This window comes from Hyperoodon ampullatus, assembly GCF_949752795.1.
Source record: "Hyperoodon ampullatus genome assembly, chromosome: 13".
Lineage (NCBI taxonomy): Eukaryota > Metazoa > Chordata > Mammalia > Artiodactyla > Ziphiidae > Hyperoodon > Hyperoodon ampullatus.
In genome coordinates this window covers 43,459,043-43,475,894 of record NC_136926.1, presented here as the reverse complement: position 1 = coordinate 43,475,894, position 16,852 = coordinate 43,459,043, and the positions used below count along the sequence as shown (strand labels likewise).

The following is a 16,852-nucleotide window of genomic DNA, read 5'->3' as shown; positions in this document are numbered from 1 at the left end:
CACGTTTCTCCTGTCTTGGAAAGGTCTGTATCAGTACACTTAAGCCAAGATAGTTCCTTTTACTCCTTCAGTCCTGTTGCCTACAGTGCCCGCAGGCTTCTAAGAACTGTTTTCGTAGACATAGTAGTTTCGTAGTTTTCGTTTGCTACTTTGGGGTACCTTCTTTTGCCGTGTTCTTTTTGAGCGTGCCATGACTCTTCTTGAATTTTTCATCAACCCTGAGAAAAAGAGTACTTTTATAAAAGAAATGGAGACGGAGAGAAGTTGATTCACCCAGATTACAGCTAGTAACTGGCGGAGCCTCATTCCCCTCCTCACTCAGTCACTTGCTTTACCCATTCACTCCGTGAAGATTTATTTATTTAATTAATTGATTTATTTATTTATTTTGTGGTACGCGGGCCTCTCACCGCCGTGGCCTCTCCCGTTGAGGAGCACAGGCTCCGGACGCGCAGGCCCAGCGGCCATGGCTCACGGGCCCAGCCGCTCCGCGGCACGTGGGATCCTCCCGGACCGGGGCACGAACCCGTGTCCCCTGCATCGGCAGGCGGACTCCCAACCACTGTGCCACCAGGGAAGCCCGTGAAGATTTATTTAATCACTCATTCTGTGCTGGCGACCTTCCAAGTCTAGATTTTGAAATTGAGTATTTAAAAATTAAAAGCTTGGGATTTATTTAAGAATAAAATATTTACTTTTCATCTCATTAGTGAAGTGACTTGTAATCTTTGATATTAATTTATTTCAGGCCACAAACATAATCAGTGTACACGCTTGGATTTCATTATAAAACTCTTGCTGAACAAATGTAAGGTAGAAATGAAAACTCTAGACCAAAAGCTTTCATTCAGCAGTGGTAATTCTTTTCATTCCAGTCATTGTAGGGAGGCCCCTTTAAGATCAAACAGACTGTGCCCAAATCCCCCAATGCTACTTAACTAGTTGGGCAAGTTACTCATCATTTTGAGCCTATTTCTTCATCTTTAAAAGGAGGATAATGGATTTGTTGCATACATAAAGTGCTTAGGCGAGTGTAAGTTATCTGGAAAACACTTAATAAATATAGTTCTCTTTTCTTCTCCTGTCAACTGTAAATTTATCATTAACAGTGAAGAGTAGAATGTTTTCATAATAGGCAAACAAGTCTTATTCTTTCCCATCCTGCACCAAACTGTCCTGGAAACAGTATAAATACGTGACAAAATGTGTTTTCGTTTCACTGCCTCTTCTTTCTATAGTCTACCATTTGATTGATGTGTTTATGAGAAATGAATGACAAGGTAGCATGTGGTGGAAGAATCCCAGGATGGTTGTAACCTACACCCTGGATGATCACCCTCAATTCGTGGAACGTTGGATGAAAATAGTAGTTGAGAAAAATATATTGAGTTTTAAAAATATGATCTGACTAATTAGTTGCTTTCTTCTTTGCGCTTACTACCTTCAGGTAGGACGTGAGTTTTCTAATTATCTTTAGAAGATTTTTATTGAAACAAATTCACAAGTCTTTCTTTTTGGGGAGGGAGGGGAGCAGCTTTCCTGTTTGTTGGTTGGTTGGTTGTATTCTAAGAGGGATGGAATTGTCGATTTACCATTACATCTGTCCCATTTCAACAATAAGATTAGAAAATTTCAAAATCATCTTCAAATCAAAATCATCATCAAAGCAATAAAGTGGTGTTCCAAATCAGAGAGAGACTCGTTATGAGTTCTACAAAATCTTTTCTTAAAAAATGGAACCATTTTCCTGCCTACACTGTTCATGAAAATCGAATGCACCTCTTGGCAAAGGAAGAGATTTCAAGTGTGTAAATTCTATTTTCTGATACAGGATATTTATTTGTCATTAGCCAACACTCTACCTGTTCATACTATAGATGTGACTGCTTTCTGTTAACTGAGTATATACTAAAGTGTATAGTTTCAGCCTTCCTTAAAGAGATAAATGATAATGGATACAAAATGCTTTAACTGTAGCACACTTTTCAAATGTTAACTGTAAAGAAGAAAAACATATTATAGATTCCTCTTTTTAAAAATTACCCATAGCCACTTATGTTTCAGCACTAGGTCATACTTTTTGGGTGGGCAAATGTTTATATTTTATAACGATTCCTGGCTGTTACAGATGATTTTTGCTGAGACCTAGGAAACTAGACTGCATATTGTTAATGGAAAACATATTCTCTTAGATGAGTGATATTCTCAATTATTGTTTTTTATAATTAAATGTAGATGTTAGCATATAGGCATTGCTTTATTTTTAGAAAATTTGGGATTCATGAGTAGGGAAAGCTCAGAAAACAAATTTCTTAAAAACAAAATTGCTTTTTTTGTAGAATCTGTTTAAAAGACACTTTGAAGCAATTATATATATATATAATAATGGCAGAGAGGGTTGTTTTAAGTAACACAGAGGGAAAGACATGATCTTCCATTACAGTGACAGCACTTAGCCATAATCACCATGTCAGGACATCTTCTTTACAGGTAAAAGACATTGAATAATAGAATTTACTTGAGAAAGGCTGAGACTATTTTGAATTGTCTGGTCTTGAGATATTTATCAAGCAGGGGCTAGTATTTCTCAGAAAACCATAACTACTTAGTGGGTGATTTTCCCGGACTGCCATCTTCAAAAGTGCTAACTTTGACAGTGACACAAAACAGTAGCTCTCAGTCTTAGCAGCCGAACAATTGATTCTAATTGTCTTCACTGTTCCCTCTTTCCTATCACAGAATCGGAAGACTTTTTGATGGTACAGAGCCCATTGTTTTGGACAGTCTCAAACAGCACTATTTCATTGACAGAGATGGACAGATGTTCAGATATATCTTGAATTTTCTACGAACATCAAAACTCCTCATTCCTGATGATTTCAAGGTGAGGGATTCATATTAAATTACCAACAGCATAAATATGTGCTTTGTTTTGATATGCTCCAAAAAAATATTTCCAGTTCTACGTTTTTAACATACACCAACTCTAATGGCATCAGAGGTTTCTGACATCGTTATACTATCTTAATGAAATAGAGTATATGGTCATTAAAGTTTTACATGGCCAAAAGAGGACAGCTTTTATGTGAAGAATAGAATTACAACTCATTTTAATACATTGAAAATAAGTTGGTTAAATTCAAAGCTTATTTCTGACAAGTCTTAGGTAGAGAATAAAAGGAAACCTCCTTAGCTTAATAAAGACGTTTTCTCCCAGAAATTTAAAGGAAAAATTATACTTATCAGTAAAATTTTAGAAGTGTTCCCTTTTAAAGTTACTAACAAGTGTTAAAGTTAGTCCTACATGGTGCTGGCAACTCTAGGCAATGAAATTAGACAAGAACAAATAGAAAATGTTAATATTAGAAGGGTGTATACAAAAATGTTATCTTTGCAACTGTTAATACTTCTCTAAATAAAAGATTCTAAAGGATCAATTAAATACTATTACAACTAATAAAGAACTCATTAAAGCATCCACATTCAGAGTCAATATATTAAAGTCAATAGCTTACCAATAGAAGAGCAAAAGCCAATTATAAAATGTAATGGGAAAATGTACCACTAACAGTAACAACAAAAATTATAACACCCAGGAATAAACTTAAGAAATATGCAAAGCTTGATTAAGAAAACTGCAAATCTCTACATACAAGTTTAAAACAAGAATTGAATAGATGAAGAGACATTCTCTGTTCCTGGTTGGGAAGCTTCAATATTGTAAAGATGTCAGCTATGCCCAAATTAACTTATACATTCAGTGCAAACCCATTTAAGTCACAAGTTTTTTAAATGAAATGTGACCCATTTATAAAGTTTGTGTAGAAGAAAAGAATGCTTAAGAAGAGCTAAAAAATATTTGGTGGTGATAGTAATGGTGGGCAATAGTGGATGTGTCCTACCAGACATCACAACATACTAGTGCTACAGTGATTAGAAAGTGTGATCCTGACAGGGCTAAATTATACACATAGATCAATGGAGAAAAACAGGGTTTGGAGACAGATGTGTGTGTATGTAGGAATTTGATATATTATAAAGGTGGTATTTCAAATCGGTGGGAAAAGAAAGGAATAGTCAGTAATTGGCAGTGAGACAATTGGGACTAAGACCTTTGGAAAAAAATATAAAGCCAGAGCCCTATCTCTGTCATAAGCTCACCAAAATTCCAGGAATAAACATAAAAGTTAAAGCTATAAAAGTATTGGAAGAAAATAAAAAGGAATTTCCAAAAGTATAATTTTCAGGCAGTGAGGGCCTACTTAAGCAAGACTTACTACCCAGAAGCCATCCTTAAAAAAAGAAAAAAATTGTTGAACTAAAGACACCATATACAGATAAAAGACAAGTGTCAGCCTAGTTGAAATATTTGCAACAAAAAATTAATATCCATCATAAAAGAGCTCCTAAAAATCTGTAGGAAACATGCAAACAACCCAATGGAAAACATTTTAAAATGTAAACAAAAGTTTCTCAAGGAAAAAATAGAAATTGCCAATAAACATTTGAAAAGATATTCAGTCTCTCTAGTATCAAAGAAACAAAACTTAAATGAGATACCCCCTTTTATCCATCAGATTGGCAAAGATTAAAAAATTGGTAATATATAGTATTGGGGAACATACAGTGTGGTTGGGAGTGAAAACTATTAAACATTTTTGGAGGACAATTTAGTTTTAATTTAGTTTTGATTTAGCAATTCCATGTCTGTTAATTTATCTTCTAGAAGTAACACATAAATATGCAAAAATATATGTACATAGAATGTTTATTATAATTATATTTGTAATAGTAAAAATTGGACACAATTTTAAAATGTTCAACAATGGCAGATGGTTACAAATATTACACAATATTCATACTATGGATTAGTTGATGTATGGGGAAAAAATCACCAAGATTTTTTTCAGTGAAAGCATTAAGTTGCAGAATAGTATGTTTCTATTTATGTAAAAAATTATGAGTATGTATGTGTAAATAGATAGAAAAAGATCTAGAAGAATAGATCCCAAATTAATAGGGGTTCAGGGGGCTCTCATCCATCCTCTCCTTCAGGACTTTGACCTGTAGGGTACGGGCCAAGGATGACTAGCCATATGGAAAAGAGAGTGTAGAAGGGTCATATCATGTACACATTCCTCTTACTTGAAAACAATATACATTTGGCAGAAAAATAAGAGAATAATAACTGTAATGAGTGTGTGCAGTTCCCCGCAGCCCCGGAATGAATCGGAGGAACTCTTGTGACCCTGCTGCTCCCCAGCCAGTTGGGGGTTCCCGGGGGCCTCTCAGAGCAGGCCTCTCACGGTGCTGAGCAGGATTCCAGGGTTTACAGACATTGGAAGTTGGTTTGTGCAGCGTGGCTCCTAAATGCGAAAGTCGGCAGCTTTACCAAGGATGGTCTCTTCCAACTCAGAAAGGAAAACGTATTGCGAGTCTCTAATACGATGCATCTGCGAGCATCGTCCGCAGAGGCCGCAGGGGACTCTCCGGGCTCCAGCCCTCAGTCTAGAGCTGGGGACCCACCTGCTTAGACACGAGGGCAGAGCGAGCTGACGGGCCCCTCTCTGCAGGGACCCCCAGCTGCAGAGTTGCCAGCCGGCCGCTTCGCACACCAGCTGCAGCGGAACGGGAGCTCGGAGGGAAGTCTTCTAGAAAGCAGGCAGAGGCCCTACGTGGAGATGCGAAGCAGGGCTGAGTCCTGCACTGGGCACAGAAGGGAAGGAAGGAGTGGGGGAGGGGGAGAGGACTGCTGCGCGTGGGCGGGGCTTCGGCAGGGACCCCAGCCTCTCTTCAGACCCGGCGCCCCGGGTGGCAGGCGTTGGCTCCTGGGTTAGGGCTGGGAGAGCAAGTCGGCGAGTAGAGAAAGGGCTGAAAGAATGAGAGCCAAGGTTTCCTTCCTCTCTGGTGTTTTCCTAGAAGGAAGGCACTAGGAGTGGGACAGGGGGTGGAGGAGAGAAATTGCACCTTTAGTTCTACTTGGAGGTGATTGCATTTCCAGACGCCCACTCAGAACACTGACCTGGATAGTTCACTGGCTCCTTAAACGAGCTGCCCACCCAGGAGCTGGCGGGGCCCACCGCCTCCTCCCTGCTGCCAGCACCGTGAAACCCGCTCCCCTCCCCTTGCGTCCTATCCATCTCAGTGAAAATGCCAGAACCCACCGTCCTGCTCCAGGCCCTACCCTCCCACACCCATCCATCGGTGGCTCTGCCTAGAGTACCCTCCGGATACTTCTCGAATCAATTCACCCCTCTCATCCCCCCTCCCTAGTCCAAGGCCCGGCAACTCTCTGGATGCCTCAGGCTCGCTTCATAATTGGTGTCTCGTCTCCCACCCTTACCCCTTCTCATCCACTCTCCATGTTGAAACCAGGAGACACTTTTTTCCATTAAACTTTTTTTTTTTTTTTTTTGCGGTATGCGGGCCTCTCACTGCTGTGGCCTCTCCCGTTGCAGAGCACAGGCTCCCGACACGCAGGCTCAGCAGCCATGGCTCAGGGGCCCAGCCGCTCCGCGGCATGTGGGATCTTCCCGGACCGGGGCACGAACCCGTGTCCCCTGCATCGGCAGGCGGACTCTCAACCACTGCGCCACCAGGGAAGCCCTCCATTAAACTTTTTATTTTGAGATCATGGTCGATTCTCATGTAGCTGTAAGAAATAATGGAGAGATCCTGTGTTACCCAGTTCCCCCCAGTGTAACATCTTGCAAAATTATACTACAACCTCACAACTGGGATGTCAGCATTGTCACAGTCAAGGTACAGAACATTTCCATCATGGCCAGGATCCCTCCTGTTGCCCTTTTATAGCTATGCCCTCCTCCCTCTCCCACCCCATCCCTCACCAAGGGACACTTTTAAAAAACATCGTGTATAGTGACTTGCTCCTGCTTCAAACTCTGCAGGAGTTTCCCATTCCTTGTTCATGGAGCAAAGCAGCACATCCCTGTCAGAACCCACGAGGCCCCTGCCTACCTCGCCCGGCTCTTAACCTACACATGTGCCACACCATCTTCTTGTTCCCCTTCAGAGCAGCCCACTCTGTCTGTCTGATGCTCTTTCCCTGGCCTTTATTTGTCACTTAGGGCTCATCATATTCATCACTAAGCCATCGAGTGCCTAGTCTAGCTTAGATTTGCCTGTGTCCCCGCTTCTCCGTGGTCACACACAGTGTATTTGTAATTATTTGTCTCTGTTGTTTAGCGCTATGTACCCAGCTGTGTGTTAGCAAATGCTTTCAGCTACACGTGTTGAAACAGCCAATCAACAGCACCTTAAACTAATGGAGATTTGTTTTTCTCACATAAGAAATCAGAGGTCCATGGCTGTTGGCTGTGGTATCTGCTCAGTGATGGTATCAAGGACAGGACTCTCTCTTTTTGTTTTGTCATCCTCAGTGTTGACGTTCTGGCCTCATGCTTGTCACCTCAGGGTCTTAAGGTGACTGCCACAGCTCCAGGCATCACATCCTCATTCAAGGCAGGAAAAGGGGACAGAAGGCTTATAACTCACAAGACTTCGTCCTTGTCAGAAGATTCCCAGGTTCTCTTTATATCTCATTGGCTAGAACTGAGCCTCCCCTATATGCAAAGGAGGCTGAAAAAGTGAATTTCATTCTTTTTCAACCTCTACAGTGAGAGAAATGGGCAAAGGCTAAGGGGTTGGGAACAGCTATTGGGGAAGCTAGCCAGCAGTGTCTGTCACACCAGCTCAGCCCTGCACGTAGTAACATGTAAATATCTGTGGCGTAAGTGAATGAATACACGGATGGATGCGTAAATGAATGAAATGAGTCTCACATTCAAACCAGATTCTCATTCCTACCTGGTCATATACTTCCTTATATTTGAACTTTGGATATTTTGTATGTATATCCTGACTCTTTAACTACTTTGTAAGAGTCTCACAAACCGGATCATTTTTAGGTTTTTCTAGAGGACATTGTGTGCTGGACGTGTAATACTTACTTAGTATTAATTAATTTAAACACAGCCAAAAAAGGTCAAAAGAGTCATAGGAGACCAGAAGCTAACTATAAGTAGGCACTACACTTCCATTTAAAATCATATAGGACTAAATGGAAATTATAAAACATGTATGTATGTAATATCATCATCCTAAGCTACTTGTCAGGGTAATATATTAACTTATAATTTCCATGATTAAAAGAGATGCAGACTCCAGGGAATATAAAACAATTTATGGGGAATTACAGTCAGAAAATGATAATAGCCATTTGTTTTTAGTTGCAGTATGTTCCAGAAACAGAGCTAGGTGTTTTAAACACATTTAAATGTGGCAGGCATTATTTTTCCTCCAAGAATATTCAGGTTAGATGCTGGGCAGAGAAAAACTGCATGGGAGATAAGCTGTGGCCCATTCCAGAGGACAGTCCCTTGAGGACTCACCCAGTCACCACCCCCAGCCCCCCACCCCTGGCTAGGATTGGGATGGGTGCTTCTCTGTACCTTTGGTGCTCCCTTGGGATTCCAGAGCTCTGAAAGACCTGCTGTTCATCAACTCTAAGCACAGAACACACCCTTTAATTGCCTAAGGTTTTAACTGTAGCCCACACTTGGGGAAAAAGACAAAAAGCATGTCAAATGAAACTCACGTATCCCAGGGCCCTGAAATGTTTCCCACAGAACCTCTGGGTGACAGACAGGCTGTAAATTACAGGGAGTCTGGAACCTGGCCGAGCAGCCGAAGAACAGGTGATGATGGAAGTGCATCCACCGCAGTCTGTGCGAATCACAAACGTGGGCGCACACAGATGGGCTCAGTCTGCCTGTCCCTGAGCAGTACTATAGTGCTTTCTCCCTTGGCAGAGCTTATCTCCTGACCTTGGAAAAGGGACACGGCATTTGGCTTGTGGAGAGAATCTCTCTTACTGGGTTTGCAGGGAGAGCATTCCTTGATGACCTGCTCCGCTCTCCAGCTATTTAACGCTGGGTTGAGCAAATGCATGAAATCTTGAAATCACTGCATCCTACGACCCTGAAAATCTCGTTCTGCAAATGTGCTGTCTGAGCTAGATACCCATTTAACAATTTAGATAATTTCATACTTCGGAACACCACTTAAGTGGCAGCTGCTTGTGCGCTGCTCCCACTGAAAGGCATTGGAATCTGTTCTCTAGATAAGTGATTGTAGAACTTCTTTGCTGTGTTTTATTATGGATAATAATAAAACTTCCCTTCATTTCCCCTCACCCCTAATTATACTGATTTGTTCACTGTTGCTCTATTTTCTGCTCACTCCCAGGCATGCATGGGCATGTGTGGGTGCACACACCCATATACACACGCATGCACACAGTTGGAATTACCAGCACATCAGAAGTCCAGAGCTTTGGTTCCTTTTTTGATGGGGAACCACAAAATTACCCCTCTCTAGGCTTCTATTCTGAGCCCTTTTAAGTGCCCGCGTGCTGCTAACATCTTTTGTGGTCTCTGGATAGATGTCTCCCCTTCTTAGATAAAGAAAAATTTGCTAGCAGACAGCCTCCAGCTTACCTCTCCCTGGCTTAAGTTCACAAGTCTATTAGTGGGCTTCCCTGGTGGCGCAGTGGTTGAGAGTCCTACTGCCAATGCAGGGGACACGGGTTCGTGCTCCGGTCCGGGAAGGTCCCACATGCCGCGGAGCGGCTGGGCCCATGAGCCATGGCTGCTGAGCCTGCGCGTCCGGAGCCTGTGCTCTGCAGCGGGAGAGGCCACAAGAGTGAGAGGCCCGCATACCACAAAAAAAAAAAAAAAAAAGTCTATTAGTTACTTCTAATAACCTTTTTTTTTTTTTTTTTTTTTTTTTTTTTGCTGTACGTGGGCCTCTCACTGTTGTGGCCTCTCCCATTGCGGAGCACAGGCTCCGGACGCGCAGGCTCAACGGCCATGGCTCACGGGCCCAACCGCTCCGCGGCATGTGGGATCTTCCCAGACCGGGGCACGAACCCGTGTCCCTTGCATCGGCAGGCGGACTCTCAACCACTGCGCCACCAGGGAAGCCCTCTAATAACCTTTTAATATTGCAGAAGAAGTATATGTACGTTGTAGGAAACCTGGAAAAATAGACAAGCAAAAAGAAGTTTCAACAGTATATTCCCACCACTCAGAGATTGCCGATGTTAAAACTTTAGTGCATAGGCTTCTGGGTCTTTTGCTATGCTTATTTCAGACAATATCTCTACCTTTCCATTTTAATAAAATTTTATTTCCTCTAATACTGCAACCATATTCAGATTTCCCTGGTTGACCCCCAGAATGTCCTTTCTATGTGGGTTTTTTTTTTTTTTTGATCCAGGGATTCTTTATTTTTTATTTTATTTTTGGCTGCATTGGGTGTTTGTTGCTGTGTGCGGGCTTTCTCTAGTGGTGAGCGGGGGCTACTCTTCGTTGCAGTGCGCAGACTTCTCATTGTGGTGGCTTCTCGTTGAGCACAGGCTCTAGGCGTGCGGGCTGCAGTAGTTGTGACACGCGGGCTCAGTAGTCGCGGCTCACAGGCTCTAGAGCACAGGCTCAGTAGTTGCGGTGCACGGGCTTAGTTGCTCTGCGGCATGGGGCTTCTTCCCGGACCAGGGATTGAACCCCTGTGCCCTGCGTTGGCAGGCAGATTCCTATCCACTGAGCCACCAGGAAAGTCCCTTCTGTGTGGTTTTTCCAAGCTGGTATCTGATCCGAGACCTCGATGAACCTAGTTATGTCCCTTCCTTTTATTATCTAGCATAGTCCCTTTTTATATGATGCTGACTTGCTGAAGAGACCAGGCCACTTGCCCTACACAATGCCCCACCATCTGGATTTGTCTGGTTGCTTTGTCATGTGAGCTCATTACGCTAACCTCTCATTTCCTGTAAACTGCAACTTGTATCTAAAGACTTGATAGGTTTAAGTTAAATATTTTGGTGAGAATACATCTCCAGTGATGTTGGGTACTTCATATTGCGTCACATTAGCAAACACATGTGGTTGAGTCACCACTAATGATACTAGGAGTGACCGTTCATTCAGGGTACGTTCTGTGTTCCTGTAGTTGCAGCAGAAATTATTCCTGTCTAGCTCAGAGTTTCTCAGCTCACAGTATTAACATTTTGAGCCACATGATTGTTGTGGTAGGGCTGTCCCATGCATTGTCGGATGTTGAGTAGCATACCCGGCCTCTACCCACTACATGCCAGTAGCACCCAACCCCTCCCAGTTATAGAACCAACAGTGTCTCCAGACATTGCAAAATGTCCTGGCTTCAGGAAAAGAGGAAGGAAGGATTTATGGGAAGGATTCTTGTTTATCTCACAGAATTAGTGGGAACGTTCTCTCAGGGGTGGAAACACCAGGGCAGCTCTGAGGACCTTGGTTGTGGGAGTCTGTGGACTTCTAGAATGCTGCCCTTAACCTGGCTCTGCCCCAGCAATGCCCAGGGTCTCTCTCCCTTTTTTTGGTTCCACAGAGAGACCATCTGATTGGCTCCACTTGGCTCCGATGCTGGTGCTTTAGCCAATCAGCTGCGGCAACACAGACGTGGCTTCTAGGTACTCATTCTTGAGGAACGAACTTTCTAGGAGGAGGCAGAGTGCTGAGCTGGGGAGACCTCCCCCCACAGCCGGAAGTTTCTTCTTCCCTAGCACCTGAGAGAGTGCCCACTCAGGATGTCGGCCCCCGCCCACAGTCTCAGATCTGCCACCTAGAGTTTGCATCCCTGCTGCAGAGACTGTTGCTCCTGGTATGCCTGCCGAGGCCCACTTCTCTCCCTTTCCCCAGGACACTCCCTCCGAGGCAGGGCAAGCTGCAGTAACCAGAGGTAGCAGCCAGCGCCAGCGCCCTGTCAGATAGCATCCCAGCCCTGGCCACACGCCAGGGTGTGGCTTCCAGATGCTCATGGATCTGCCATCAGCACCCTGTCATTGTCACCTGTGGACACTTTAGCTTTTCTCTGGGAGAGTCAGAAAGGTGGGGGTGGAGACAGTGGCCGGGTACAGAAGGGACCTTGCCACCTCTCACGTTACCTTCAGTAGCCATCAGGGCTGGGCATCCTTGGCCCAGGAAAAGGGGTGGTCAGGAGGGGCTGGAAGATGGTGTTCAGATCGTGCTGAACAGGGAAGAAGACTCCTGGCCGGAAGTACCGAGTGGTAGCAGGGCAAAAGGAGTGAGTGGGCCAGTCCTCCTGGGCTCTGAAGAAAAGGAAGTGGTTTGGGGGCGGGGAGAGCAGACCAGGTGGAGCACAGAGGAGTTTCAGGGCAGTGAAACTACCTTGTATGATATTATAATGCTGGATACATGTCATCAGACAGTTGTCCAAACCCACACGGTGTTCAACAGCGAGAGTGAACCCTAACGTGAGGACTTTGGTTATGATGTGTCAGTGTAAGTTCATAGATTGTAACAAATGGACCAGTCTGGTGGAGGCTATGGGTAGCCCGGGAGGCTGTGCATGGGTTGGGGGAGGGGGCATATGGGAAACCTCTCCACCTTCTGCTCAGTTTTGCTGTGAACAAAACTGCTCTAAAAAAAGAAAATTGAAAGGAAGGAAAAATGGAAGGAAGAAGAGAGGGAGGAAAGGAGGGTTACAGAGCCAGAGAAATTAAGAGCCTCAGAGGTCCCAAACCTCACACACTGAAAAAACTGTGAGGGCCCACCTCCCCCTAAAAAACAAATGTTTTCAAAGCAAAGTTTTATAAGGATCTGCTTTTGTTTATGATTACTACATGGATGCTATTGTTGAAATGTAAAATATAAAATCCTTTCATTTCTCCTCGTTTTCTTGGCGCCTCCTCTTTGCAGGTGCCCAGATACATACATACCCTGCCTTCTGGGGAACCAAGCACGGCCCGGGAGACCCGGGAGCAGGACCCCCTGTCCCGGGTGCGGGTGGGAGAAGAGCTTCTAGAGCTCCGGGGAGGAGCTGGATGCATTCCTCGTAGAAAAACCCACTTTGTGCCCATGGTACCTAGCATGGCCGCTGAACATAAACAGGTCTTAAAATGAATGAGTGAGTGGCTGAGTTGCCTTTTGAGGGGAAGGTCCTGTGAAACTTCAAGTACATTAGGCGTGAAATAAGCCTTTCAACGGTTTTGTGGAACTAGAAGCCGTGTGTGGTAGGCTGAGTAATGGCTCCCAAAGGTGTCCACATCCTAATCCCCAGAACCTGTGAATGTCACCTTACATGGCAAAAGGGACCTTGCAGATGTGATGAAGTTTAAGGATTTGGAGATGGGGAGATTATCCAGGATAACCCAGGTGGACCCAGTAGAACCACGGGAGTCCTTAGAAGTGAAAGAGGAAGGCTGGAGGGTCAGAGTCAGAGAAGGTATCAGGAAGGAAGTGGTGTGATGGTTAGCCACAAGCCAAGGAATGTGTGGGCAGCCCCTGGAAGCTGGAAAGCACGAGGAACCTGATTCTCCCCTAGAACCTCCAGAAAAAAAGGCAGCTCTGCCAATACCCCGTCTTTGTTCTGTGAGACCTGTTTCAGACTTCTGACCTCCAGAACTGCAAGAGAATAAATTTGTGCTGTTTTACAGCACCAAATTTGTGGTAATTTCTGACAGCAGCAGTAGGAAACCAATACACTGTGTATATCACTTTCCTCACTGTATGGAAAATGTCTTCTGAATTCAAATATTTAATCAAGAAATAAGCTTTTGAAGAATGGCCCATCTGCCTTTTGGAGGCCACCCACGTTTACTTTCCTGTTCTGTGTACTTCTCTCCAAGGTCTCAGGGAAGCCCAGTGTATTCACCTGTAAAATGAGATCTTGATCTTTCTGCCTCTCAGAATTATTGCAAATCTCAAAAAAAAATTCTTTTTTATTTTAAAAATATGTATTCTAGGATTTTAAATTATTTAAACAGGATAATAGGTCTGTGAATAACCTATCTTTTACTGAATATGAGGCTAAGCAAGAGATATGGTTGATGCTGTCTTAACGAGAGAAGGTAAAATCAGCGTGGGAGCAGAGAAGAGTAATGGCTACTAGAACAGTCTGGACTTGCTTTGCTGAAAGCAGACACGGATGCTTTGGATTCACTTCCTTCAAAAGAAGAACTGGGGACAAACCTGCTGCAGCCCCATAAACGCCTGCCCAGTTCCCCCTCATTCCCTGGGAACAAGAGGCTGAGTCGTCTAGAGTTTGTAAAAGCCAATGAAAGGAAGGCGGGCATCGTCAGATAGGAACTGAGTCTTCAGGGAAAAAGACTTCAAAAGATTGAGATACCAGAAGAGATGAGCACAAGGCCAGAAAATCTAAAAGGAAACAGGATAAACCCTAAACAACGTGAAATGTAGACAGTAAAATTATATGATCCTGACTGAGCAAGGAAAGGAGGCTGAGGCTTCTGGAGAGAGTGGCCGTGGAGACTGAGTCTGTTCTGCAGGGAGTTCTCGGATGAGACGGGAGGCGGGCGTTAGGAAGCGGAGAAGGACGGATGTAAAGGAGCCTGCCATGAAAAGCACAGCCAGCGTGAGCTTAGCTGTGCAGAGAATGGTTACAGGGTGACCTTTCTGGTACTCGGGCCGGTGGAGGACGATGCTGGGAGGCGAGTCAGAGTGGGCAGCCGATGGCCACGCCAAGCGCACACGCTCAGCTGTTCTCCAGCCTTCCCTCCCTAGCGCAGAGGGTGGCCCCGTCCTGCAGACCAGATGGTGCAGCGGTAAAGGAAGAAGTGGAGCCGAGATAGTCAAGAGACAGTAAAAGAACACCTGGCGGCTTGAGGTCGTTCAAGGCTAGGCCTGTGAGATGACGTTCCGAGTGCAGGATGACCTTCGGGAGAGCCCTCTGAATCCTTCACTTTCCCGACCACTAACTAGCAGGGTCCTTGAGCCGCCCTGAGCAGGGCCAAAGGGCTGATAAGGCCAGTGTTTCCTCATTTTCCAAGAGCGGCTAATGATCACTGTGAGCAACATTATGTAGGGAGGGACTGAGTCCATGGCGGACTTCAGAGTGGATTATTACACACTTGACTTGTGAACTCAGAGGAAAAAAGGAGGAGGGCAGAGTCAGCGTAGGGGGCACTTGTAACCCAGGCCCTGTTAGTCTCATTACTTTGGGGTTATGGTAGACAAACTGGTAGATCAGGGCGTTTGCACAGACACAGGCTTATACAGTAGCAGGGCTGGAAACAACTTGAATGCGATTGATTCCACTCGCTTGACAGGTAAGTACACTGGAGCCCTAAACAGTTAAGGGGACTATCTGGCAATATGGCGACTTGGAGACCCTCCCAGACCTCCAGCCTTTCCCCTGGAGTCCCACCCAAACACACAGTATTTCAACAAGAATCTAACAAATGCCACAGTTATGGGCTGGATTACAGATTGTATAACCACTTGGCAGCCAGAATCCAGAGACTTAATTTATTAGCTGACTGTCAGCCTGAACAAAGCCCTGTATGTAGCCCTGTCCTCTCAGTACTTTTAGAAATGATTCACACATAGAAACAGGACACCCAGTTCAAAATGACACAAAAACGAGAGGGAGACCGAGAACATGGGTGAAAGAATTTGAATTTTCTCAATACCTTGGAACAAACTCAGAACCTACAGTATGTACTTTAAAGAGGGATAAATAATGGAGGACTTAAAATTTTTCACAAAAGCTGAATGAGGAAGACCTAGCTCCATAGCAGCTTTGTGGAAAAGGTGTAGGGATTTCACTGTAAGCCGAATAAGCAGAATGTGAATACAGTAATGGGACTGTGGGGATGCCAGGAAAGCTAATATGACCTTATGCCATGTGGTGGGCAGAATAATGCCCCCCAAAGATGTCCATGTCCTAATTCCTGAAAGCTATAACTATGTCACCTCACACAGCAAAGGGGATTTTACAGATGTGACTAGATGAAGGATCTTGAGATGGGGGGATTATCCTGGATAATCCAGGTGGACCCAACTTACTCAAACGATCCTTACAAGTGAAAGAAGGAGGGGAAAGGGTCAGAGTAAGAGGAGGAGATGTGACAATGGTAGCAGAGCGGGGAGTGATGCAGGACCAGAAGCCAAGTGGTGCAGGCAGCCTCTGGAAGCTGGAAAAGTCAAGGAAATGGATTCTCCCCTAGAGCTTCCAGAATAAACACAGCCTTAGTGACTCATCTTGGACTTCTGATTCCCAGAACTATAGGAGAATAAGTTCATGTTGTTTTAAGCTACTAAACCTGTGATAATTATTACAGCAGCAACAGAGAACTAATACAGACTGCATTCATAGCAGTTACAGTGTCCAGCCAAGCAAAGGTGGTGCAGTGCACTCATGAGATCACATGTGAAATGTTAGGTTCCATTCTGGTTTGGTTTTTAGGCAGCATGTTGACAAATTCAAGTACAGTTGACCCATGAACAATGCAAGGATTGGGGGGCCAACCCTCCTCGCAGTTGAAAATCTGCATATGATTTCATCGGCCCTCTGTGTCTGCAGTTACACATCCGCGGATTCAACCAACTGCAGATCATGTCGCACTGTGGTACCTATTTAGTGAAAGAAGTCCACATGTAAGTGGACCCGTGTAGTTCAAACCCGTGTTTTTCAAGGGTCAGCTGTACATACTAGATGTTGAAGAACTTCGAAGTCATAACAAATGAAAAGGAGCTGAAACGATGGGGTATTTTCAGCCTGAATAATATTTAGACATAACAGTTGTCTTCAAATATTTGAAGGGTTAACACGTCAAAGATTAAGATCACTGAAACCCCAGAGGGTAGAATTAAGAACAAATAAGTTGAAGTTACCGGAAATTCAGGTCATTCTAACAAAGACATTTACAACAATCACAGCTTCAAAGTAAATACTGTGCCTTGTTAGGTAGTAAGCTTCCCACCTCTGGAAGCATTCAGTCAGAGGCTGAATGATCACTACACAGTGATATTAGAAA

General features: G+C 44.3%; 1 protein-coding gene across 1 annotated transcript in view; it reads left to right on the top strand.

Moving 5' to 3' along the window:
- The window catches only part of KCTD1 (potassium channel tetramerization domain containing 1), an 88,442-nt gene that overhangs the window by 65,174 nt on the left and 6,416 nt on the right, over positions 1–16,852 (top strand). The window contains exon 3 of the mRNA XM_079717964.1: positions 2,740–2,884. Coding sequence (XP_079574090.1) covers positions 2,740–2,884 — 145 coding nt within the window. The remainder of the gene's footprint in view (positions 1–2,739; positions 2,885–16,852) is intronic.